Here is a 25,022-nt window from a genome sequence, read left to right as displayed (position 1 = left end):
CCCTCCGGGCAAGCTAAGAGTCATGCATAAGGCAGGAGAGGATAACAGATTGGAAACTGGGGCACACAGAGCCTCTCTCCGGGGCCCGCGCTGCCCCAGGACCCTTCGGAGCAGCCGCTGCTGACCTCGTCTGACATTGTGCCGAAGAGGATGACAAAAGTTGGGTGCTCCTCATCCCCCTCCGGCCTCCTTCTGCCGGGAGGGAGCTGCCGTGGGGCCGGCCTCGCTCCGGGATGGGCGGAAAGCACCGCGGGAGGCAGGGACCGGGAGAGCCCCGGCTGCGGGGCGGGCGCTCGGGGGGCAAGGCGCGGGGTGCGCCCCCCGGGGATGCTCCGCGGGGAGCCCGGGCACCGGCAGCGCCCTCCCGGGGCCGGGACAGCGGGTGTCCACCGGGATGCACCGCCTCTTCGGGGGCCGGGCCGTGCCGTGCCGAGCCGTGCCGGGGCGGAGCCGCGTCCTGGGGGCGCGCAGAGCCGCGGAGAGCCGCGGGGAGAGCCATGCGGGACTACGAGGAGGTGTCCGCCTTCCTGGGCGAATGGGGCCGCTTCCAGCGCCTCGTTTTCTTCCTGCTCAGCGCCAGCATCGTCCCCAACGGCTTCAATGGGATGTCGGCCGTCTTCCTTGCCGGCACCCCCGCGCACCGCTGCGCCGTGCCCCGCGGCGCCAACCTGAGCGGCGAGTGGCTGAACGCCAGCATCCCGCTGGAGCTGCGCGGCGGCCGGGAGGAGCCGAGCCGCTGCCGCCGCTACCGCCTGGCCGCGCTCGCCAACTTCTCGGCGCTGGGGCTGCGGCCCGGCTCCGACGTGGAGCTGGGAGAGCTGGAGCAGGAGCCGTGCCTGGACGGCTGGGAGTACAGCCGGGACGTCTACCGCTCCACCATCGTCACCGAGGTGCGCCGCCGGGGGACCCCGGCGGAGGCGGGTGGTGGCATCACCAAAGGGCAGGGGGTCGAGGGAGAGGGTGCGGGAGGAGGGGAGATGCTGCTGGGCTCGGGGGGACGGTGGACGAACCGTGCAGCCCGTCCGGGTTCTCGCTGCGGAGCGTCCAGTGGAGACTCCAGCCTGGTTTGTTTGCAGAGGGCTTCCCCGTGGCGGGGAGGTGAGGGCTGGAAATAGACGGGTGGCAGCTGGCTGCGGCCCACTGACCCTCCTGGCAGCCTCCCTGGGTCGCTGGTTCCCAGCCCTGCTGTGGATGGGGCCATGGACACCACTGGGCACCCCCATCAGGGCTGCTTGGGGGGCTGCTGCTGGCTCCTGTGTGAGCCTGGCCCCGAGGCTGTGCCCAAGCTGCCAGTTTTAAGCCCCTACAACATCCACACAAGGCGTCGAGGGAGCATCAGCAGTGACGGTCATGGAAGCACTTGTTTGGGGTTTGAGTGCACCAGCGGGGCCGGGCTGTCTGCACGTCTGGTGGCGAGCTGTGATAAAGGAGGAAAGCACCATCCCCTAAACCTGCGGAGCTGCTCTCGCTCTTCGGTGTTATGTGACAGGGTTAAAGGGATAACGGGCTCAACCCACGCCTGCGGCACTGGGGTTTGGCAGCCGGCAGGCCCCGTGGGCCGGGCAGCGTGCCCCAGGGCAGGCAGCGTCACCCAGGGTCACTCCAAGTGGCCTGGGAGGGGACAGGAGATCCCACGCAGCTCGAGGTCACTGCAGCCGTGAGAGGGCTCTCAGGGAAACCTCGGACTTGTGTTGGGTTCTGCACAGCTTTGGGGAGCCGAGTGCTGCCCCGGTCGGGCTCAGTGGTGGAAGGATTAACCCCGCTGGTGCGCCCGATGGATCACGCTTGGGGTGCGCAGCGTGGGCAGGGAGCGGGTGCCTGCCCCTCGTCTGCAGCCACGGTGACTCAGCAGGGACATCGCCACCAGGAACCATCCTGCTGGCCGGGCACGGCTGTGGGGTTGTGCCAGGGGGCGTGGGGGCACAGGCAGGGGTGGGCAGACGGGGGTTCAGCTGCACTGAGGCATGCGGGAGAGGAAGATGAGCAGGGAGAGGCTTGGGGAGGGGACGCCCCTCGCGTGCCCGTGGACACGTGTAGCCCATGTGTGCATCTCCCCTGCCAGCAGCTGTGCTCGGTCCCCATCCCTCGGGAAGCTCCCCCAGTCCTGGCCGTGGGCGAACTGTGGCCACGTCCCAGCTGCAGGACACATGCTGCGGGCAGGCACGTGCAGCAGAAAGGCAGTTGGGGGCAGTGACCCCCAGCCAGCCCGTGCTGGCAGTGGGGTTTGCCACGAGACCTGGAGCGCACCCGAGGGGAAATAACACACCCAGATGGTGGAAACCAAGCGTCAGGTTCCCAGCTGTAGGCCAGATGGAAAAGGATACTCGTTTTGTTTAAAATGGCACGAACGTTGGGGAAAGATGCTGAATTCTGTTTTAAAACAAGGAAAGCGGGCAGTGATGAAACCATGAGAAGAAGCAGTTGGGTTGAACTTGTGATTATAATTTTTGTGCCCAACGTTTTTCTCGGTATTAAAGAAGACGAGCCTGGACATGCCATCAGGAAAGCTCGATGGAAAAAAACATCTTCAGCTGAGGAGCAAAACCTGGTGGTTACGGGACTGGGCACTGGAGGTTGCATCTGAGTCATTCAGCTGCATCAAATCCTGTTACTGCTGCTTGAAAGGAGCAGGCTGGGAGATGCCAGCCCAGCCCTGGTGTTATCTGGGGATGTGCTGAATTCCCTGGAAGGGAGGGTCCCAAGCTCAGTCGTATGGTAGGTCTAAAAGTGGAGATGATGTCAGCAACGTGCATGTGTCCAAAACGCAGGGGAAAAAGGGACATAACGAGGTCAGGGAGCTGAAGGTGTCGGTCAGGTTGTTCCACATAAAAATGATGATTTTTTGTCTGACCAGGTGGCCGGTGTGGCTGCTGCACCAGGTCAGCACTGCTGGCACTTTCAGGGAGGCTCTGACCCAGAGCGGGGCTGCTCCTCTCTGGCCATTCCCTGGTTTCCACCATCTGTGCTTTGAAACTAATTTAAGTGTGAACATATGTATTTCTGCTATGCTGTGGGTTTTTGCCTGGAACTTAACCTAATTCTGCTCTAATTCCAGAGAGCCGTGCTCAGATCTGGCTGTCACTAGAGGCTCAGGCACAAGCAACGGTTTTGCTCTCTGGAGCAGGGCACTTACACGCACTTAACGCTCCGTTGCAGGGCTGTCAGCTCCCTGAGAGGTGCTCTGGGCTGTCCTGCAGCACCACAGTGCTGCACGGTGCATGTCCCTGCTGCAGGAGCCCCACGAGTGCCCACGGCAGCGCTGCAGGCTGCTCCCTGCTCGCTTGTGCAATTCCCAGGGGAGGCAGGGGGCTGGGGATCAGCAGGGGTGAGCAGCCTCCCCGTACAAAGCTGGGTAGGAGCTGCTGTGATGTGAAGGCATCTGAAGGATTTGTCTCTCCCCCTGAGGCTTTTTCCCAGCAGCTGAGCAGACCGACCAACCGGTCAGGTCACAAAACTCATCGACCTGCAGCATCCCTGCTGGCCACGCCGGCAGGGTTCACCCTTCTGGAAGCCAGGAGCTTGGGAACAGGGGTCTCGGGGATGTGGTGGCCAAAAAGGGATCCAGCAGCATTCTCGAGCAGCTCTAATTCCTGGTGGTAAAAGGAACTCGCACGGACGCTTGCACGTACTTTGTTCTGCAGCGTGCGTAGGCAGAGATATTAAAGAATTACTTATTTGCTGGTTAATGAATAATTCCTCCAGCAGACAGTTTGGGCGCCGTGGCTACAGGTAGCTCAGCCTCTGTGTGCTGGGCACGGGCTGGGGTGGGCACTGTCCCTCTGGAGGAGCTGAAATAAGTTAAATGGCACTTTTTTTCCCCAGGAAGCCAGTGCTGCTTGCAGCACTGGGGTGGTGATGGGGCTGCAGAGGCATGAGCTGCAGGGGCAGGATGGGTCGTGTGTGAAGGAGGACGAGGTGAACTTCACCTATTTTCGTATAAAGGGCACTTTTTTGCTCAGCAGCTTCAGCTGTTCCTCGGGTCAGATGGATTTCATTGTGTTTGTGTGTTTTCTGGTCAGGTACAGCGAGTTCCTACAGACAGAAAGCCCACCCCACCAGCCGGCTGCTGCACACCCCTACCACATCCTGCAAATTTTAAGGGCTCCTGGTATCTTTAATTTTTTTCTCTCTGTGTGCCATGGGACAAGGTAGGCAGCTGGGAAGCGCAGGAAGCAATGCAGTTCCATGGGCAAATTATTAGTTAGCTGGTTTTAGGCTGTAGCCAAAGTGCTTTTTAGAAGGCTTTTTGGAAATGCCAACCCCGCACCTGGCAGAGCAGAAGCAGGCACGGGCTGCTGCCCTGAGCAGGGCGTGCAGCGGTGCTGTAATTAAATAGCAGCAAATGTTAATTACAGGGGCTTTGCTTCAAGCCTGTGGGGCTGAGTGCGTGTCAGGAAGCCTCCTCGTTTCCCAGAGCAGCTCTTTGGTGTCCAAGCAGAGCCTGCGGACAGCATGGGTCGGAGTTGGGGACCACCGGGGACGACGGCCCGACCTCCCCTGCTGGTTGGAGTGAGCAGAAATCGGATTTTAATACCCTGAGTGATGTTGTGTACGGGCTGCGAGCTGTCTGCCACCTCGTTATTCACCAGCTTCTCCGAGGCTGAGCATACAAAGCGCTACAAGTCCGGACATGGCAATTTGGGAACCTGCCGCCCTGTTCCCTTTCCTCAGTTTTTCTAGGAACATCCAGGGCTTGATTTGCACCTCTGCCTTTATTTATTTATTATTTTTTTTAATCTCCATTTCTTCTGACAAGTGAAACAGATCCTGTGTATGTTCTCCAAGTCCAGCATCCCTGGAAGCATCCAAGCCCCGCTGGCCCACGCCCTCCCTCCTATCTTATCAAATACAATTAAGATAAACAGAGATAACCACCTGGGCCTGGCCCACACCTACCCACCTATTCCTCCCAGCAGGGACAAGATGGTTTCCATTTGAAATAAATCAGATTTAAGCAACTGAGGAGCATTTCAGCCCCATGCCACAGGACTCCTGCATTGCAGATGATGCGCTGGGTGTTTTCAGAAGTAGGAACAGGCTGTGGTTTGAAATGCCAACCCGCTGGTTGTTTTGTTTCACTTTGGCAGGACAGGGAGTGCCATCAGACAGCGCTGGGATCTCTCTCCAAATCCCAACTCGCTCCTTTTGGCCGGGTGCCTCTGTGCTGGGGGCAGCCTCAGCCCCCTGCTGCTGCTCAGCCCCTGCACCCCGCAGGCAGAGGCTGCGTCCCAGTAAAGGCGATGTCCCCGCTTCCTGATAGCAAGGCTAATTATTAAAGTGATGCTGTACTTTGAGCTGAGCCTGATTAGCCTACCTTCGTGGTACAATTATCTAAGCTGCAACCGACCTGTTTGAAGCGTATCCAGCAGCACCCCGGCGGGTGTGCCCTGACCGGGGGATCGCTCCCCGGGACGTGAGCAAGCCCTGGCAGATGTGTGCTCAGTTCTCCCTCGGGTGCACCGAGGCTCCTTGTGCTGATTTCATTTTTTTAAGCCTTGCGTGGGGTGACGGGAGGCGCCGGGTGGAAGTTTCCACGCTGGCTCCTGTCCCAGGCCTCCGGTCCCAGCCACGAGGACGAGCGGCGAGCACGGAGCCGCCCATGAGGATGCCAGGGGGAGGAGGGATTTAAAAGAGTAAATCTTTGTGGGATGGAGAAAAGAGAATATGGTTTCACTCTGAACACTCTTGCATACATTCTGTCAAACCCATAAACCAGAGAAATGCAGCAGGTTTTGCACCAGGGAGGCCAGGCAAGCTGTTCCCAGGAGCACCCCAGCTTGGGGTGCAGGATGGGTGCGCATCAGCTGCAGGGACCTCACGGCCCCAGCCACTGGAAGGGATGGGGAGAGGACGGGGGGAATTTGGCCACAATATGGGGAAATCGGCACCCTCCCGGGCAGTGCCACGCTATTCAGGGCAGATCTGATCGTGGCCCCTTCTCTTGCAGTGGAACCTGGTGTGTGAGGACGACTGGAAAGTGCCGCTGACGACGTCCCTGTTCTTCGTGGGTGTCCTCATCGGCTCCTTCATCTCGGGGCAGCTCTCGGACAGGTAACGCCACCACCGCCGGCTTCACTCAGGAGCAGAGCAGGGTAAAACCCTGGGAACAGGATTTTTCTTTAAAAATCCCAACCTTCACCCTCAACACACGTGGAACTGCTGCCATTTGTACGTGTCAGGAAGCCAACAGCTGGTCTCTGCACCGAGTCCATGTGGCAGCCTTGCAGTTTGATGAGCTGGTCCCAAGCTCGTTCCTTTGTCCACCCCTTCTGGTAGCTATAAATACCTCGTTTGCTGTCACACATTAACTGGGAGTCTGTTGTTGGAGCTGTAAGGCAAAAGTTGTCCTTTGAGTGGGAGCTCCAACGTGTCTTGTTGGATGAGATGGTTCGCTGGAAACAAAATGCACCCACGAGGAAAATAAAAGGATAACCTGTAAATGAATAGCAACGATGTGATGCCATCTAACCACGTAGATGTAAAATGCCAAGAAAATACAGCAGGCGTTTGACAATTATCTCAGCAGCAATCAAGTTTTGGCCTTACAGGTGTCCAGTGCCAAACGCCCATTCCTCCTGCGTGTCCCCATCCCTGCTGCAGCCCCATGGCCATCCCTGCCCGGTGCTGCTGCGGCTGGGGAGGAACATCTCAGCAGGGGGGGGGTCAAAACTCAACGTGAGACTTAATCCCAAAGCCATGAGTATTAAATTCCATGTGATCCAAATTTAATCTCCTGCCCCTGGTGCAAAAGTCGGGCCGCGTTACTGTTTGAGAGGAGACGAGATTATCACTAAATCCCTCTGGTGCCCCTTGGGAACATCTGATAAAATGTGCGCACCCGAGCAGCTGGCGAGCCAGCGGGCCCTTCTACTGTTAGCTGCTTGTGGAGCTTTTTGGAAAGGTTTTGTCAATAAGCGGGTGTGTTCTGAGCCCAAGTGGGGTGAAACCAGCTGATAGAGCTCGATAACACGTCCAAACTGCAGTGGTGTTACGCCGTACAGATGCCAGCAGCCTAAGTGCCATCATTTCCTAACTTTGGTCTGCACAGCTTGTGATCTCAGAGTTTTTCTCACCTATATACTGTCATCTGGGCTCCTGAGTTCCTGTCTAGTGACAGCCTGAACTTTCTGCTCTTAATTTCCTTTATTAATTTATTTCCTGGGTCTTGGAAATTTTATTTTTCAGTTCTTGTAGAAATAATACATAAAAGGCATAAAAATTTAGCTGATCTTCAGCCAAGCTGTGTCACCTGCAGTTGGATATTTATGCTCTCTTTTGCGTAGCCCTGCTCCACGAATGAGTTCAGTAATCATCTCCTTTGTCCTTGGCACCAGGTTTGGCAGGAAGAGCATCCTCTTCTCCACCATGGCCGTGCAGACAGGCTTCAGCTTCCTGCAGATCTTCTCCACCAGCTGGGAGATGTTCACGGTGCTCTTCCTCATAGTGGGGATGGGGCAGATCTCCAACTACGTGGTGGCCTTCATCCTGGGTATGGATAAGCCTTTATTAGATTAAATGCTTGCTTAATGTACTGTTGTTTTTTTCCTCTGAACTTGCAGCAGTTAATTAGAGACAGCTCTAAATCCTCACTGGTAAAATTCCTAATTTAGGCCAGCATGTGTTTGTTTTTTTTTTTCTCTTGGATACTTTAAGGAATCTCTTCAAATAGTTAGAGCTTGTGCTTTTTGCAGGTTTAGAGAAAAAGAGGAGTGCAGGAAACATCAACACAAACATTATTTCTGTGCTTTTTGGAGGAAAGGTTCGAGGCAGGCTGAGGGCTGTTATCAGCGGGAGCAGGGCTGAGCCAGCAGCGACTTTTGGGTTCCTCCCTGGCCACCCCCACTTTGCAGAGGGCTCTGGGCAGCCAGCCCTCGGGGTAAAGCAGTTTCCATGCACAGCGTGAGGAGTTAGCTCTCTAATTGTGGTTAGTCATCAGCTGTCTTCAGTGCAGAGAGGCATTTCTGCAGCGCTTCCCACCCTAAAAGGTGCAGCTGAGCGCCCTGCACGCCCCTGCTGCTCCCCCAGCCCAGCCAGGAGCTCCCAAAAATCAGCACATGGCAAGGGTGCTGGGTGGGGGAATGCACCCACAGGAGGAAGAGAGGCTCCTATAGGACTCCCATCCAGTGGTGGGCTCCTGCTCTGGGGTTGCTCCCTTTCCCTGTGCCCTGGAGGCGCTGCCTGGTGCTGTCTGGCGTTGGTGGACGCTGTGTCTCCAGCTCGGGGGGAGCAGTGGCACCAGCACGTGTAAATCCCCGCTGTGCTGCAGCCCTGGCACTCCCCAGCACCAGCTGGGTTTGGGGTTTTTGTTTGTGCCAGTGACTGGTTTCCCACGGGTTTCTCCTTTCGGTTCCCATCCCAGCTCTCGATATCCAAATGCTGGAAGCTCGCTGTCAGCCTGTGTCACCTCCCCATGCACAGCTCAGTGCCTGCTACAGATTCCACATACAAACCAGCTTTTTCTGCCAGTTTTTCCTCAGTTGTAGTTGTTTTTATTCTGTGTTCAAGTCCTGAGACTGTAAAACAACAGAGAGATTTGTGAAGGCGTGCTGCTGTCAGCCCAGGGTTGCTATTGCCAAGAGAATAAGGGAAGAGGAGAGACAGAAGAGAAATAGAGATGAAAGATATTATCTCATACTGGCTCATAATGCCACAAATCCTACATCTTAACACACTGCTCAACAGGTATAAAACAATGCTGCAAGGCTCAGACGTCTCCCCAGATGCCCCTAAGCAAGAGCCATCTGCGGAGGAAGACAGCACAGTTTATTTTTTAACACACCCTTCCTGACCCTAAGAGTCCTTGTTTTCATCTTCTCGTGAATTTTTTCAGTTACCCCAAGCTTCTGAAATGGAAACTTGTAGCTATCATATAGCTTTTTGGTTTGGTTGGTTAGTTTTTAAGTCTCTGGTATTTTTTTTCCAATCGCTCTCAATATTAAGGGTTTTAACCTTTAATTAAGGGGTTTTAAATCCCAAACTGGTGAAAGGGGGCAAAGCCTATTTCTCCTCCAAGCACATCAGGAAGGCTCCTGGCAGTCTGCCGGCTGCTGGCCCAGGCCTGCCCTCACCTGTGTCGGGCAGCGTGTTAATCACAGCAAGCAGAAGCTGCTCCATCCCCTGGGAGCCCCCGACAATCCCAGGCATTTTTAGTTACTGGACAGGTCTGAACGCTGAAAATTGGGAGGAACTCCCCCCATGCTAATAGCTCTGTCATGACCATCACCTTTTGGACCATTACTCCTTGGCAGTGTCAATTAAAGTGTTATATAAGATAAATTTTATCTCTTTATATTTAAACTCTTTTCTAACGTTGTTTAGCTTTATTTTATAAATGCAGTAAAGTATTTAGTCGTGACTGCGAAGAAGGAGTTAAAAATGCTAATCCAACCTCCCTTGTTTTAAACAGGCACAGAAATTCTTGGCAAATCAGTTCGTATTATATTCTCTACGTTAGGAGTTTGCATATTTTTTGCAATTGGCTACATGTTGCTGCCACTGTTTGCTTACTTCATCAGAGACTGGCGGATGCTGCTGCTGGCGCTCACCGTCCCGGGGCTGTTCTGCATCCCGCTCTGGTGGTGAGTGCAACGCGCCCGACGCTCTCCCCTTGTGCCCAGTTCTCTCCAGGGCCCAGTGTTTTATTTTGCTTTGTGTTTTGTTTTTGTTTTGCCTGTGTTCAGCCCAGCTATCTGCCCACTGATCTTTCCTGATGCTCACCATGTGCCTGGGGGCACTTGTGCCACCAGCTCTCCGGAGCAGCTGGGGAACTTCGTTTGGCCCCTAATTCTGGACACTGTTAACCACCTCGTAGCTGTGGTAGCCCTGGATGATTCAGTCTAACCTTTCTTCCCTGCTTTTTTCTTTAAGCCATGTTTAATGAGGATTCAGCTGCTGATGGGTACTAAAATCTGAGTGGAAGGCTGGCAGGAGACTGCACTAAATGTCATCAGGCAGAGGTGTGCGCTCCCAGGCTTTGCTTTGGCTGCCAAAGCAAGTGTGTCTGCAGCCCTGCTGGCACTGAAAGCCAAGAAGAGAGCTCACACTGAAACCCAGCAGTGGTGGAGACCTTGTGAGGTCCCTCATAAACGCTCAGCTCCTCTGAGCCATCCCATGCTCTTGTCTCGGTGGCTGAGCCCATGTTTTCTTTCCTCTCCCTGCTGCGCTCATCCACCTCGGCTGTAGGTGCACCCTCACTTGCCCATGGGTGCTCTGCCCCGGGAGGCTGAAAAAACAGATTAGGAAAAGTTAATGCTGTTCTCAGCCTGACAGGCACCCTGAAATTACTGCTGGCTAAAGGAAGCAAGGAAGCATTTGTTAAGGTCACGGGATTTAGTTAAGGAAAGGTGAGATTTTCTGTCCCGTGGTCAGTGTTAATTCACTCAACGCATGTTTGGAAGTGTTTAGAAAATGCCATCAGCTCTGCATGGGGACAGTGCCTCTGTCCTGTGCCTAGGAGAGCCTGCATTAGAGTTGTGGTAAAATCGTGAGGTTTGTATATAGATTCCTATGACACAGAGCCTTTAAATATATCTGTGCATTTAAAGCATTTCCACGCTGCATGCAGTTTCCTAAGAATAATTTTGCTTAACAATGGTTAAGCTACCCCCGTATTTTCTGTCTGTCCAGTAACATCAGTCTTTTCACTTATTCTTTAAAAAAGAAAAAATAAAAAAAGCAGGCCCCCTAGGAGAAGGGCCCAAGCATCTCCTTCAGCAGGAGGATAAGCGCATCCCATGTGCTTGAGCTCTCCCCCTGGTCCCAGTGGGACACGTTCAGGAATTACATTGCCTGCATGCTTCTGCGCTGACCGTGTTCAACCGCAAGTAATTTGTGAGATGAGAGCGCAGTTCAAAAAAACTGTACATGTGGCTTTAATAATGCTTTACTTTTGTGAAAACGTTGAGTCATTTATTCTGAAACTTATTGCAGGATCATTCCTGAATCCCCTCGGTGGCTGATCTCCCAGGGAAGATATAAAGAGGCAGAAGCTATTATCCGCAAGGCTGCAAAAATAAATGGCATTCCAGCCCCGGCTGTGATTTTCGACACCGCGGAGGTATGTTTCACGTGCCCTGTCACTTTACCTCGTCAGCAGCTTTCCCCTTTGGCCAGTTGACTTGTTGTGAAATGCCAGGGCAGGAATGGCTTCCAGCAGCAGCTCTTAGGGGCTGGCGCTGGCTGTTGGCGTGAGGTAAGTGTTGGGTTAGCAAAGTCGAGATGAGAAGCCAGAGGGCTTACTTATTTGTTTGCTTTTTACAGTAAAGCTCTGTTCCGCAGCAGTGGTTGGTTGTGGTTTTCAGAGCAAGGGTGACCCAGCTTGCTTCACCCTTCGGGCACGGAGGAGACCCGAGGAGGACGCGTTCAGCCCCGTCCCAGCGCGGTGTCAGCGGTTTGCACTTTAACAGGGGCTCTTCACGGGCGCTGCACGGGGGCACCAAGTCCAGGTCCACGTGTGCCGGGGCCCCACGGTGACCCACAGGATGCTCCAGTCACACAGAGCACCGAATGCCTCGAGTGCCCTTGAAACTTGACTGGAGAGAAGGCCTCGGATCAGCTAAAATTATTCTGCAGGCAGATTTTTTTCTTGCATTTCATATTTATTGGTTAAGAGGAGGAAGCCTAGCACCGAGCAGGCTCACAGCTGCGGCAGCACAGCTGGGTTTCGTGCTCACCTCCCCCCCAGCAGCTCGTCTTTCCCCAGAGCTCCTGCTGAAGAGGCACGGGCACGGTTCCTGCGCAGAGAAATCCACAACGCCGTGGGTCTGTGTGTCAGATCCGACCTTCCTGCATCTTATCAGCACCTGCGTTTTCTGTCTGCTGATACAGAAGAGAGCAAAGCACCGCACACCCCTTTGGGGTATCTGCAGGAGAGAAATGCTGCACCCTTGCTGGCAGCATCGGTTCATCGAGCGTCCTGCTCAAATTTTGGCTGGGCTGAAGATCTCTGCTCCAAGCATATGTTGTGCTGTAAATTCTCACACACGTTCCAGCTATGGGAACTCTGGAAGCACTTTCCTTCACAGCCTGAGCTCAGTTGTCCTTCATTTTGGATCTGACTCTTTCAGGCCCCAGGGGGTGGGTCTGCTGTCGATCACTCACGTGTTTTTGAGACCAGGCAGCAAAAGTGGGCGATAACTTGCATTTATCTCACACCATTTGCGAAAGTTGAACGGAAGAGAGCTGAGGGCAGCGCACGGAAAAATGCCTCCAGTCATGAGGCTGCTCCTGGAAGGACTGTGTCAGATCCTTAAGGAAGTGTTTGTGCATCTCTCTTGTCAGTAATGCTCCTTGTTCAGTAGTCAGCACGGTGCAGAGGTCCCGGTGCTCCCGTTTAACAAAACCTGGAAGGTGCCGCGGAGTACAGCTGGGTGCAGAGACGAGTGCTACCTGAGGACTGCACCCCGCTGCAGAGCTTGGGCTGCCTGGTGGGGCCCTGGGATAGCCGTAACCTCGTAACTGCCCCGACGTGTGGGTGTGCAAAGGTTGTTGTGCTCTGAGGTGTGGGAATTTTTTTGGTTTTGTCTTCCTTTTTCCTTCAGATGCAGGATTCGAAGCCTCAGCAGCAGCAGAAGGCTATCCTTCTGGACCTATTTCGAACCCGAAACATTGCAACTATTACTATTATGTCATTACTTTTGTGGTAAGGAAATGTGTATTCCTAAAGTACCCAGGCAATAGAACGATTTCTGATTTGAGGGCACATGCCACAGGTTTAGATGAGTTTCAGCCTCGGAGCCTACCCACACGTGGTCCTTGGCTGGTTCGTGCCCCTCAGCGGCCCTCGCACCCGCACTGCATTAATACGTACAGGTGTGGGGATGGTAGCCTCAATTCAGATGGGAAATAATTAAGAAAATATATGTAGCAACTTGTGATTTTTTTTTGCTTTTGTTTTAAGAAGCTCCCATCTCCATAATCTCTCTTTGAAGAGAAATGTCTCAAAGCAGAGGCAGAACCAGAGCCAGACCCATGGCCAGCATTTTCGTTGTGTTTCTGTGCAGTGCCTCTCTCATTGGGATCCTGGTCCCTGCCTGGGCAACCACAAGGAATGACGACCAAATAGTGCCATGTAGCCAAACTGCGGCCCTTTTCTGTACATATTTCCCCCAGCAGAAAGGAACTGGCTAGCACGCCTGGCGTGCCCTAGCAAGGCACTCTTGAGATTTGAATCCTGGAGGTCCAGCTCTGTTGAGAAGAGTCCAGTGAGACGTAACCAAAGTGCCGAGGGTGGGAGAGCCTGTCCCTGGAGTTTGCTGCGAGTAGGAACGTAGCTGGCGTGGGAAGCTTCCCAGACTTGTTTCGAGGTGCCATTAATGAGCCCGTTGCAGTGAAAAGCCTCTGTGACTGACTTCCACAAAGCCTAGTGCTTGGTTCAGGATATGGAGGAAGGAGAGAAATCAGAGGGCTCCGCACGCTGCTGTGGATATGAGCACTGCAAGGGATGGCAGAATTAGAAAGTTGGGGTTGCCACTGAGGTTTTTAAGCCACGATGTCCATGGCAATGTTTTGCAACATCCCAGTTTTGTAACAACCTCTGAGGCAGCACCGGAGGTGTTCAGAGAATGGTGTTTCTGGAATAATTTGTTCTTCTTGCTTTTCTCAGGTTTTTCACGTCAGTTGGTTACTTTGGCCTCTCCCTTAACACTCCAAACCTGCATGGCAATGTCTACATCAACTGCTTCCTCCTGGCAGTTGTTGAAGTCCCATCCTACGTCATCGCCTGGCTTCTCCTCCGCTACCTGCCTCGGCGCTACTCAATAGCTGGCACCTTGTTTTTAGGGGGTGGCGTCGTCCTCTTCATCCAGCTTGTTCCTACAGGTACGAGATCTGATACAACACGTAATTAAATGCAATGTTATGATATTTTATGCTGCTGTCTAATGGGTCTGTGGAATTACTGAAAGCTGCGATCAAATCTGGAATCTGAGGTCAAATTTATGCTGATCACTCATGGCTGTGATTTTTCTTTTCTTTTATATATATATATATATATATGCATATGCTGAGTCACACATGGCTCTTGCTTATTGTGTCAGATTACTGAGCTTTTTATAGTCCAGGGGAACCAGCTTGTAAAGTGAGAGCCAGAAGTGCACCGTGATTTATCTGGTTATGTGTAAAGGCCAAAAACACCCTGCAAGCTTCCCAGAACTCACTGTGTGCAAATCTTCATAGAATTTTGGAAAACCAGGGTGGATTTAAGATTGTGCTTTGTTACTGTGTAATCCAGAATTTTGTTCCCTTTCAAGAACATCCTTTTACTGAGTGAAATATAAAATCTGAAAAGTAAAAAACCTGCTTGTGCCTTCTACAGCGTGCTCAGCAGGAAGACCACAGCCAAGCGATCTGGGGATGGGGCTAATGTGCTGTGGAAATAAAAACAAACAAAAGAAAAACAACACAACTTCTAGATGAAGGAAAAAAAAAAAAAAGAAAAAAAAAAATAGAGATGGGGCTCTGAAAAGTTAAAGAAATACAAGTAATAAGCAAAGAGTCTTGTTTATTTATCTTGGTTTAATGTTTTCTCCTCCAGATTACAGTGCCCTGTCTGTTGGCCTGGTGATGCTCGGAAAATTTGGCATCACCTCTGCGTTTTCAATGCTTTATGTCTACAATGTGGAGCTCTACCCAACGCTGGTCAGAAACATGGCAGTCGGAGCTACATCCACGGCTTCCAGGCTGGGCAGCATCATTGCTCCTTACTTCGTTTACCTGGGTGAGACATCGTGCATTTCTTGCCTTGAGCTACCCAACTGCCCAGAAAAGTTATTATCTGAGCTTCTGAGGCGCAGGTTCAGCTGTTAGCCCCTTCATTTGTTGTCCTTTAAGTCCCTTCACTCCCTTTGGGTTTCACGTTGTACACTATAGAAGTGAAGCAGAGCCCTTTGGGTTTCACAAAAGAAAAAGACGTTGTTCATGTCTTGTAAGCAGGTCTGTAGGCAGAAGTATTAATTACCTATAGGCTTTTTTTTTTTTTGGTTTTGGGCACTCATTACCATCTGAGTGCTGCACAAATATGGAATGACTGTGATGTTCCTTAGGGTCTTCAGTCTCTGTTGCAGCATAGGTAGCAGGAATGGGTAGATGTAGACAGGATGAAGTTTTTATTGTTTTTGTTTTCTCTTAGGTTTCCAGAGGCTCAGTCTTTAAAAAATCTTGTTCCAGTTATCAGAACAGTTTCTGATTGCTTTCAGAATAAACTTGTGAGCTGCTGATGTCTGCTATGGCTAACTTAGGACTTGCAGTTCATCCAGTTTATGACCACAGAAGGAGATCAAATCACAAACTCTGGCTATATATGTGAAATACCCAGGGGTCTTCATTTTACTCTTAATTTATTCCACACATTCTAAAGCATGCTGCTGTATCCCAAGTGAAAAATAGAGCTGTCAAGTTCAGTTTGGTACTTTCTCCACCTTAAGTACTTTAATTCCTAGCTAATCCCTTCACTGAAAGACCTTTTAATTTCTGTGCTATTGTGATCTGAAAGTCTCACATCCTGCCTGAACACATGTGCACTGGCTGCAGGCTGCTGGTAGGGGCCGCTGCTTTCTCATCCAAAACCAGAAACTGAACAGACCAAGGCCAGAGCCTCTTGTGTCACTGCAGGCTGATTCCTTCTCCACTTCCAGAAAGGAGGGTACTTAACAATCACATACACACACACACATTTAATGGTCCATTAGTCTGAAATTGGCCTGTCCAGCTGCCATTAGTCAGTTCCCTCCCTTTGCAGGGCACCAGCGGGATGCTCAGTCCTGGACAGCTGAGTGCTCAGTTGGTTATGAGCACTTTCGTCTCTCACATTGAATTATTTCACTGAGGACTTGGTTCCAGATGGCAACCCAGTACTGAAGACTTGCTTCTTTCAGCAGTGATCCCAGCAGAGCTGCTACCTTGCAAAGATGTTGGCTATCCCAACTGAAAATGTGCAAAAAGCTATCGGCTGCTACAGAAACGTGGGTGTAGCATGGGATGGTGATAGGTGGTGATCACGACTGAGCATACATTATAGTTTTAAATCAAAAAGTCTCCATCTTTTCTGGCAGATACTGCATGTAACCCAGTTTGGATTGACCTTTGACATTTTATAAATATTTCAGCTAATTTTTCCAAATTAATTCTGCATTGCAGTGATGTCTGGAATATAAACTAATGTTGTTACGTCCTGTGCTCTGCCAGGTGCCTACGACAGAGTCCTACCGTACATCCTCATGGGAAGCCTGACTGTGCTGATAGGGATCCTTACCCTGTTCCTCCCAGAGAGCTACGGAAATTCTCTGCCTGAGAGCTTTGAGCAAATGCTGAAGGTGAAATGGTAAGTCGGCTTTCATTTACCCCATACTTCACAGGAATTGAGGGCTTCTTTGTACATAGTCCCTTTTCACAATCAGCAAACATTTCATCAGCTCCATTGCAAAAACATCAAAACATTCAAAGCGCCCTTTAGATTTGTTGTTAATTTTACGGACTTTGACATTGTACAGTTCCCCCAGAGTCTCTGAACCTGAGGGCTGACGTGCTTGTTTTGCACGGACACGTGCAAACCAAGGCTGACCTTCACATAGCTTTGGGGCTGCTGCTTCATGCCTCCCAATGCTTTCCATCCTTTTATATCAAGCGTTTTTTGTTGAATTTTTTTTTTTCCCTTTCAGGAGTAAGTTACTTAGCAACACGGATATAAGTCTCTCTCCTTAACTCTGCATTTAAATTAGCCATTTAGTAGGACAATTTACAAAACACTTTTCCCTTTCAGTATAAATTTGTTAGGTGCTACTCTAAATTAAGCACAGGCTTTTGATTTTCTAGCCTCTTTTCCTTGGGAGGTTAGAGACACACCAGGACAGCTCTTTCTCCTGGTTGTTTGTTTGGCTGGTTTAGCTGTAAACAATAACAGTTCTCCTGCCCCACCAGATTCTATTTAGGGTACTCTGAGCAAATATGCCCCCTGAAATCTGTGTCACACATTATAGTGCAAGTGCAGTGGAGACAGTGTTTGCTAGCTGCTGTTGTGGGCAGGAAAACTCATGTAGAGGGAAACTGAATTAGCTGAAATGCAAATGCATAAATACTGTCTGCCTTAGTGAGAGTGTGTATTGTGAATGGAATTTTCCCGTAACCAAAAAAAAAAATAAAAATAATCTTGAATTGCCTGTATCTAATCTGGGGTCAGTAACGGAGCTGTCATTATGCTTTCAGAATAAGAAGAATTCTCAGGCCAGGTTCCTTGATAAGGGCACGCTGCTATTTATGACAATTAGGGACTTCTCAAATATCTGACCCATAGCTTTTTAGCTCTGCAGTTGGTGAATTGTAGCTGGAAGTCCTGGAGACCAACCACATTCCCTTTGGAGACTGCCTGTATAAACAGAAGGAAGTAACTGAATTACAGTCACTGAATTAAATTCAAGTTCTAAATGTTGTCTGCTGCATTGCTTCTTCCATGCAGAAGGGCATACTTCAGAGAGGAAACGTTTTTTTCCAATGTTTATATAAATACCATAACCTGGTTATTTTAGCAGTGCTGATTAGGAGGGGTAAGTGTCTGTAAAATATTCTCTAGCTTCTCAGTCTCGCACTTGCTTTCAGTTTCAGAAATGGGCAACAAACCACTGGAGCTAGGAATTCTAAGAAGAGTCCTAAAATTTTGGTAACCCCAATGTGAAGATGGATGCCTGCTCTCATCGGGGCTGAAAGAACAAGATGCATTTCCTGCTAGAGGAAAACAAAACCTGACAGTCAGTGCTGCCACACCATAGTTATTATCCCCTGTGCTGCTGTAGCTAAATACCCAGTTTACTGAACAGATGCTGTCTGCTGCATAGGACTCTTAGGCTGTGATTGTGTCCTGATTCCTGGAGTGTGCCAGCAGGTCCAGTCCCTGCTGAAAAACAGAAGTCTGTGTGTACTAGGCGTGACTCGAGCAGCAGGAATACAGCTATGACTCTACTCGGTCATGTACTCAATGAAAGCTGCTAAAAGGAAAAAAGAAGGTAGCAAATGTAATGCTGGTGGTTTCTCTTGCTGTGTGCACTGACTGGATGAAGGGGAGCTGGGTGTCTGTCACCGAACATCTCAGCACACGTATCTAAAGGAAAGACCCCAGCCTCATTTGAAACCTGTAACCAAAGCCTGATAGTCTCGGTGGAATCCAAGTTTAGCTGTAGCAAAGCACATGTAGACATCACTGAAATAACATTTTTGTTTAAAAAACATAATATAAATAACATTAGTGTTTAAAAAACAGTAACATTTTTTAAACGAGACAGAGTAGCTTTTGATGTGTGTTTCCCACTTTTGATCCACTTATCCCTGTAAGAGTTGATGGTTTTTTTGTAAAGCCTAAGCCTGCTGAAATCACTGGGCTTCATGAATGTTCTGTGTAAGGACCCTAGCTTGCTGACCTACTTCTGATGGGCCGTGCCCACTTTCAAATGAAACACAGACTTCAGCAAGTAAATGATCCTATTCAAATATGCTCTGCAGTGTTAGCTTTGGGGGTTTTCATGGTATATTGACACAAGCAGCTTTTTGAATCTTTTTGTGTTTTTTTTCAAAGCTTTTAATTTCTCCTTTGAATACACACTACATTGTGCTTTACCTTCAGAGAAAGCTCATCTCAGTTTTTAAAGCCTCTGCAAAAACCTTTGTACCATTTTCAAATTTAAAGGGGATTGATGCTTACAAAAATCTGATCTGCACAGGAGTTGTTTACCTGCAGCTAGCAAGAACTCAGAAGAGCTGATTTGGGACCATAGATATTTTTTTTTCAAAACAAAGAATGCCAACAAAGCCAGTATTTTATTTTTCAAATCCTACACGTTATATATGCATTTTTTTAAAGTACAGCAAAGCTAGGTGAGATGAAAAGTCACATGTAGTAGAGCTCAGATTTGTGTTACTACTGTTTTATGAACACTACATAGTTTGCAAAAAGTCTTTTTTATTGGTTGTGCATGGACGTGTTGGCCACATAAAGTCTGTCAGCCTAGCCAGACTACCTAGGACAGGTAGGCTGATTTTTATCATTTATAAATAACTACCAGCCATGATTCACATTCTGTAAGGGCCAAGAAAAGCAGCATCTCATCTCTTAATGTGAGAATTCATGGCAATTTGTCTTGTGCTGGCATTTGGCACACAAGTGAGGACCTCCCTGTAAGTTCAAGCACATATATAACGCTTTGTAACATTTAAATGCAAGGAACTTGTGCAATCATTTCAAGCTGCTCTTTGGGATGTGGAAATTCTACTGCCTTTAATATTAATGTTCTGAAGTCATGTTTTTGCCACAAATGTAATGTGGCATAAGGCTAATGACCCCAGATGTTCTCATCCCTTTTCAAACTGGAATTTCTCTAATAACAACAGTATTTAATCTTGTCTTATTACAAAGTTAATCTCTAGAATAGCTGTTTAGACATAACTAGATTTCTGAACAAAACCTTTATATCAGCTTTGAGGACTTAGTTAAATATAGGTGGCTGTGTTTTTATGAAGATTTTTATATTAAGTTCATACTTATTTTATGTGATTGTAGGCCTAGGTATTTCTAAAGGTAAATATTTTTATATTCTTAAACTTTGTAGTATCTTAAAACCTAATTTTAATTTTTTAAATAAGAAAAAGGATTGTGATTTTTTGAAATACCTTGTTTAAATCAGTTTTATTTTTCCTGTTTATACCATTCATCCAAAGCTAGTGTCACAGTTTAGTATTGGCAGATTTAAAAAAAAAAAATCCTATGTGAGTGGAATGTACCTCTGACAAGAATGTGATGTTGTTATAAGGACTTAATGTGTCAGAGTACAGTCAAAACGAGAAAAGGAGATTGCTTCAGCTGACGTAGTTACTGAATTTTTAATTGTACAGCTGAAGAAAACAGCATTGGTTTAGTAGCTGTTGGCAGGAAATAAATGTGTTGCTGGTGAGCAATTTAAGACTTTCACTGCAATCTTCAGTGAGTTTTCTGTGTCAGACACTCAGTGGGGCTCATGATGAGACCTGCATGCTCACGTGCAGTTGGCAGATGTATGTACAGCTCTGACTCGGAGATGGGAGGGAAGCACGACTGGATCTCTCCCACTGATTGCACTGTGCCTCAGCTCTCTCCTCTGTCACATTTACCTGGTTCTGTCTGTGTAACCTCTTATCTTCAGTAAGATCTGACGTGGGCTTATTGGATCTGTTAAAGCATGTGTACAAATGTAGTAGTTGTTGCTTGGTAACTGCTGTCTTTATTGTAATAAAAATGTGCACTGGCATTGTGTAACCTACTTTCTCTGTGGTTTGTCATGGAAGAATAAAGTCTTCTAAATTTAACACTTGCAGAGCTGTTTAAAGAAGTAATTTATAATGTATTTAGCATGGATAAGGTATGAAAACAAAGCCCATAAATAAGCTCTTCCCCAGAAGATGACTGTTAGTACAGTTTCTCTAGCTTTGAGATGGCTCAATCCTGGCTTCCTACAAAGCCATGAAAGCAGAATGCTTTCAAGCTGTGTTGACAAGTCAGTACAGCAATCCAATATGCACGTGTGTAGGGTCAAACACAAACCCCTTAATTAAATCCTCAAAGATGATTGTGAGGTTTAGCTTCTATTTAGTCCCTTTCATTTGCCACATTTCCCCACACTGGAGATTTTTCACCACTGTGATTCCAACATGGAAAGAAAGCTCTTTCTCACTACACGCATTCAAGAATGCCATACGTGGTATTCCTTTGGCTTTTATCAGTTGGAGGTATCGGAGGAGCTCGGAAGCATTACAAACTGACCGCAGCCCCCATTCCCCTGGGCTGCTCAAGGGGAAGAGGTAGCAGGTGGACAGGGGGAAGGTGCTTTTAGTTTGCTTTTAGTTCTCACTGCTCTGTTAGCAATAGGCAATAAATGATGCTACTCTCCCTGCGCTGTGTCTGTTTTACCCATAACAGTAACCGGTTGAGCAACCCCGACCCTTGAGCCCTTTCCCGTTGTGCTTTTTGTCCTCATCTCCCTTTGAAGAGGGCTCATGAGGGAGCCATGCGGTGGTGTTGGCTGCCTATTAGTGCGAAAACAACCACAGGAGTGCAGATTTTACATTGAGTAGACACTCGTGCATTACATGTGTGCTTTATTATACATTTGTAGACACGTGTGGCTCGGAACGGGCGGCCGGGCCCGCGTCCTTCCCCCTCAGCGGCCGAGCCCCCGCCGCGCCTCCAGCCGGCCGCGGCCTCCGCCGGGCCGCACCGGGCTGGGCCGGGCCTCGGCGGCCGCGGCGCCCGGCCCCACCTGCGGGCCCTCCGCCTGCAAACCCCACCCCCGGCCGCTCCCCCGGCGGCTGAGGCCCGGCCCCATGGCTCGGAGCTCGGCGTGCCGGGCCCGGCCGCTTCCTGGCCGCGGGTAGCAGGCGGCGGCGGCGGCGGCGGCCGCAGCTCGGCGGCGCCATGCGGGACTACGAGGAGGTGTCCGCCTTCCTGGGCGAGTGGGGCCGCTTCCAGCGCCTCGTTTTCTTCCTGCTCAGCGCCAGCATCGTCCCCAACGGCTTCAACGGGCTCTCCATCGTCTTCCTAGCCGGCACCCCCGCGCACCGCTGCGCCGTGCCCCGCGGCGCCAACCTGAGCGGCGAGTGGCTGAACGCCAGCATCCCGCTGGAGCTGCGCGGCGGCCGGGAGGAGCCGAGCCGCTGCCGCCGCTACCGCCTGGCCGCGCTCGCCAACTTCTCGGCGCTGGGGCTGCGGCCCGGCTCCGACGTGGAGCTGGGAGAGCTGGAGCAGGAGCCGTGCCTGGACGGCTGGGAGTACAGCCGGGACGTCTACCGCTCCACCATCGTCACCGAGGTGAGGGGCGACTGAACTGGTCTGTGCTGGCAGTTTCCAGTTGCCTGAGTAGCCTCCAGGTGCTGTGTGTTAACAGGGGTAGTGTGTGTGTGCATCGGCTGCTTGGTTATTTCCGTCTGATAGCAGCTTATGTACCGTAGGGAGGACAGGTCAACCCAGCACCATGGGCTTGGTAGCTCAAGGATGTCTCTGAACTCGTGACATCCACCTCTTTTTTTGTCTTAAAAAAAAATAAGTCGATACAAGTCATCCTGAGTTGTACAGGGCTCATCAGCGGGATGCAGCAAGGCGCTGTTTTGATGCTGTGTCCGACAGGAGCTGAACTTTGCCGTGTGCCAGCTCTGCACCTGCTGGGAACGGGCCAAATCCTGGCCACCCCAGTGTGTCCCACAGGGCACTGAGCTACATGAGGCTGTGCTGGTTGTCCTTGGGTCAGAGGAAAGCTCTGCAGACAGACCCACGGGCACTGGTGGCTTAGGATGCAAGGAAATACTTAAATTTCAAAATGTAGAGAGTTTATTTATTTATTTATTTATTTATTCAGAAGGGTTGTAAACCCTTTGTACAGTCCAATTTCCTCCTTGTAGCTGGGAACAAGTTTTACAGAACTAGCTATTTTCTGCTCAGAGGCCTGTATTCCTTGCTTTGCAAGGATGGTGGTGATGGATGTTCAAGTGTTTAATGACCACCAGCTGATCTGAGCGCTGAAGCCTTCCTCAGGAGAAGCTGGGTGAGGAAGGGAGCACAGGGAAGCAAGGACAGGGCAAAACCTGAATTGTTGAAAACTTCCCTTGAGCATGCACATCCTCGGGGCTTGGGTTGCGTTTGACAGCTGGCACAAGGCATTGCCTCACCTGTTACAGAAGAATTGCTTTCTTCATGAAGAGAAAAACTGCTCTGAATTTCTAGATCCTGGTCGTTAGTGAAATGTATGGTTGTGAAAAGCTGAGGCAGTCTTAAGACAGCATAAGGCAGTTTGCATTTTCTAGACTTAGGCAATTCACAGGCGAACATAGTGGTTTTGTCCCGAGTGCCCTAATAGCGAGGTTGGCCTGGCTGAGGCATATTTTGTCAGTGCTTTGTGTCTCTGCAGCTTCTTCACTGAGCTTTGACTGGCTGCGAGTTACAACATCCGAACTCAGAGTATCCTCCAGCAGCTTCATGATCTGTAGGGAACAGAAGCTGCTAACATTTCGGTGAGACTCTGCAGCAGCTCTCACCCGGTGGCTGTAAGGTTTGGCAGATGTGCTGCGTCTGGGGGAGGTGATGTTTGGCTGCCCGGGCATCGTGCACCGAGGCAGTATTTTTTCCCTTTAATATTAATGTTTCTGAGCCAGTTTTGCAACAGCCGTGGCCTTTCACATACTTACAGGTTTTCGGTGTTAAACTTGTTTAATTTGTTGGCTTGGTGCTGCTGCTTTTATGATTCACTAATCCTGCCTTTAGTTGCATATCTCTAACTTGTTGAATAATCATGAGGACCTTTGTCCCAGATTTCTGTAGCTGACACTGGGAGGGGGAAGGGGGAATTTTTTTATGAAAGGTTTTTGCACAAATCTCTCATGACTCTAGAGAAAGCCTTCAGTTACGTTTCTGCTTTTGAAGGAAAACTTAACACATTTAGTTCTCTCTTCAGTTGAAGGGGAACTTTCTTTTTTCAAGCAGACTAACAGCACAATGCCGTTAGCTAGTCTGGAGTATTCAACCAGGAACAAAATCCCTTTTCATCTTTTACTTCTTGAGATACTGTGGCTTGAAGGGTATGAAAAGTTTTCCTTTAGTCAGAGTAACCATCTGTGTCATTCTTATTCCTCCCTAAGTCCCATAAAAAAGAAGAATGTAATCACAACAAAAGTTTATATATGGGACTGAAAGATATATAAACTGGGGTAATTAAGGGAAAAGGCTAACTCCCAGTCATGTCTACGAAAGCTTAGTGTTTGGTTAGGGTCTATACTGAATAACTGGGAACAGAACTGAGCAGTGAATTTGAGCACTAATAGGCTAGAAAAAATGATATAATGAGGATATGCGAGATGACACAGCGAGTAAAACATCTTAGTTTGGGACTACTCTTACATACTGAAGTGTGGGAGTGATTCCTACAGACTGAAACTTAAACAGGTGCAGAGTTTTGTGTACGCATCTTTATTATATATTTTTTATAATTATAGAAGTATGATTGTTTATCAATTTAAAGTCAGTTCAATGCAGGCATCCTTTTGTACTCCAGAGCTGCACGTTTTATGCCTCTTGCAGTCTTAACACGTTTCATTTTTTTTCAGAGGAAGGATGCTTACCCTGGGAATTACTGAAGCATCCTGAGGCCTGGTGTAGTGCTGGAGCTCTGGGTCCTGTAAGAACACAGAGAGAAAGTTCCCGTGCAGGTCTTAGGGCCCTGAGTGTTCCGGTACCTTTACATCGAGGTGGCTGTCAGACCCTTGCACTGAAGCTGTGCCAGACCTGCAGGAAACAAGGGGAAGTTGTGGTGGTGACAGCTGGAATGACACAAATGGGCCCTGTAGTGCAGCTGTGTGACGAGGTTCTGATGTTCCCTTTTTGTTGGGAGACAAGGGCTGCGTTAAATAAAAGCACAGGCTTGTGATAGAAACCTTAATTTCCACAAGCTTTTCTAATAGGGGAGCCAGCAGCTGAAGCATAAATCAAATCCATGTCGTCCAGGTTCAGCTCTGGCTGACGTCTTCAATCACGTTAGTGCAGTGTCCTCAGAGGCAAGAAGTCACATCAGGACTTCCACCATTTTTCATCTGTTAAAAGCAGTGCATCCTCTTTTTTTGCTGCAGGTTAACATCCGCATATTCTTCTGGCTGAAGTTAGTAGTGACGGCTATGAGCTGGCACAGCTGTGAGTGTCAGAGCTAAGCACTAACTAAAAGGCTAAGACTTTAAATGATTAATGGATGCAAAATCTTAGTATTAATAGTCATCGAAAGAAAAATGTGTACTTTTCAGCTCAGAAGTGAGAATAATGGCTGGCAAATGTACTAAGATCATTTAAAAATGATGAGGTTTTCGTGGTATAATTTAAGAAGCGCGTAACAGGACTCTTCAGAATTGTGCTTGTAAACATTTCTAGCCTTGGAACGTAAAACAGGGTCAGTATTTTTACAGAATAACAGACTTGTAGTTCATATAATTAAAATCTAAATAATGCTAACGTAGAGGTACTGTAGGCAATCAGT

At 49.5% G+C, this 25,022-nt stretch overlaps 2 protein-coding genes across 5 annotated transcripts in view; both read left to right on the top strand.

Annotated features, from left to right (window-relative positions):
- Positions 1 to 472: 472 nt before the first annotated feature.
- SLC22A4 (solute carrier family 22 member 4) lies at positions 473 to 20,330 on the top strand. The gene is made up of 10 exons (XM_084535845.1): positions 473 to 890; positions 5,948 to 6,051; positions 7,335 to 7,489; positions 9,407 to 9,578; positions 10,930 to 11,056; positions 12,540 to 12,640; positions 13,604 to 13,818; positions 14,534 to 14,716; positions 16,183 to 16,318; positions 17,590 to 20,330. The coding sequence occupies exons 1-10, from the start codon at positions 498 to 500 to the stop codon at positions 17,663 to 17,665; spliced, it is 1,662 nt and encodes a 553-aa protein (XP_084391971.1). The 5' UTR covers positions 473 to 497; the 3' UTR covers positions 17,666 to 20,330.
- Positions 20,331 to 21,329: 999 nt separating this feature from the next.
- The window catches only part of LOC311444578 (organic cation/carnitine transporter 2-like), a 28,160-nt gene continuing 24,467 nt past the window's right edge, over positions 21,330 to 25,022 (top strand). For 3 of the 4 annotated variants that reach the window (XR_014697963.1, XR_014697964.1, XR_014697965.1), the window contains exon 1: positions 21,330 to 21,820. Coding sequence is in view for 1 of the 4 variants with exons in the window: in XM_084535838.1 (XP_084391964.1) it covers positions 21,428 to 21,820 (393 nt within the window). In the remaining 3 variants the exon portion in view is untranslated. The remainder of the gene's footprint in view (positions 21,821 to 25,022) is intronic. The other variant, XM_084535838.1, reaches the window with a different exon arrangement.

The sequence above is a fragment of the Aythya ferina genome (genome assembly GCF_964211825.1).
Source record: "Aythya ferina genome assembly, chromosome: 14".
NCBI lineage: Eukaryota > Metazoa > Chordata > Aves > Anseriformes > Anatidae > Aythya > Aythya ferina.
This window is presented reverse-complemented; position numbering and strand designations above follow the sequence as displayed.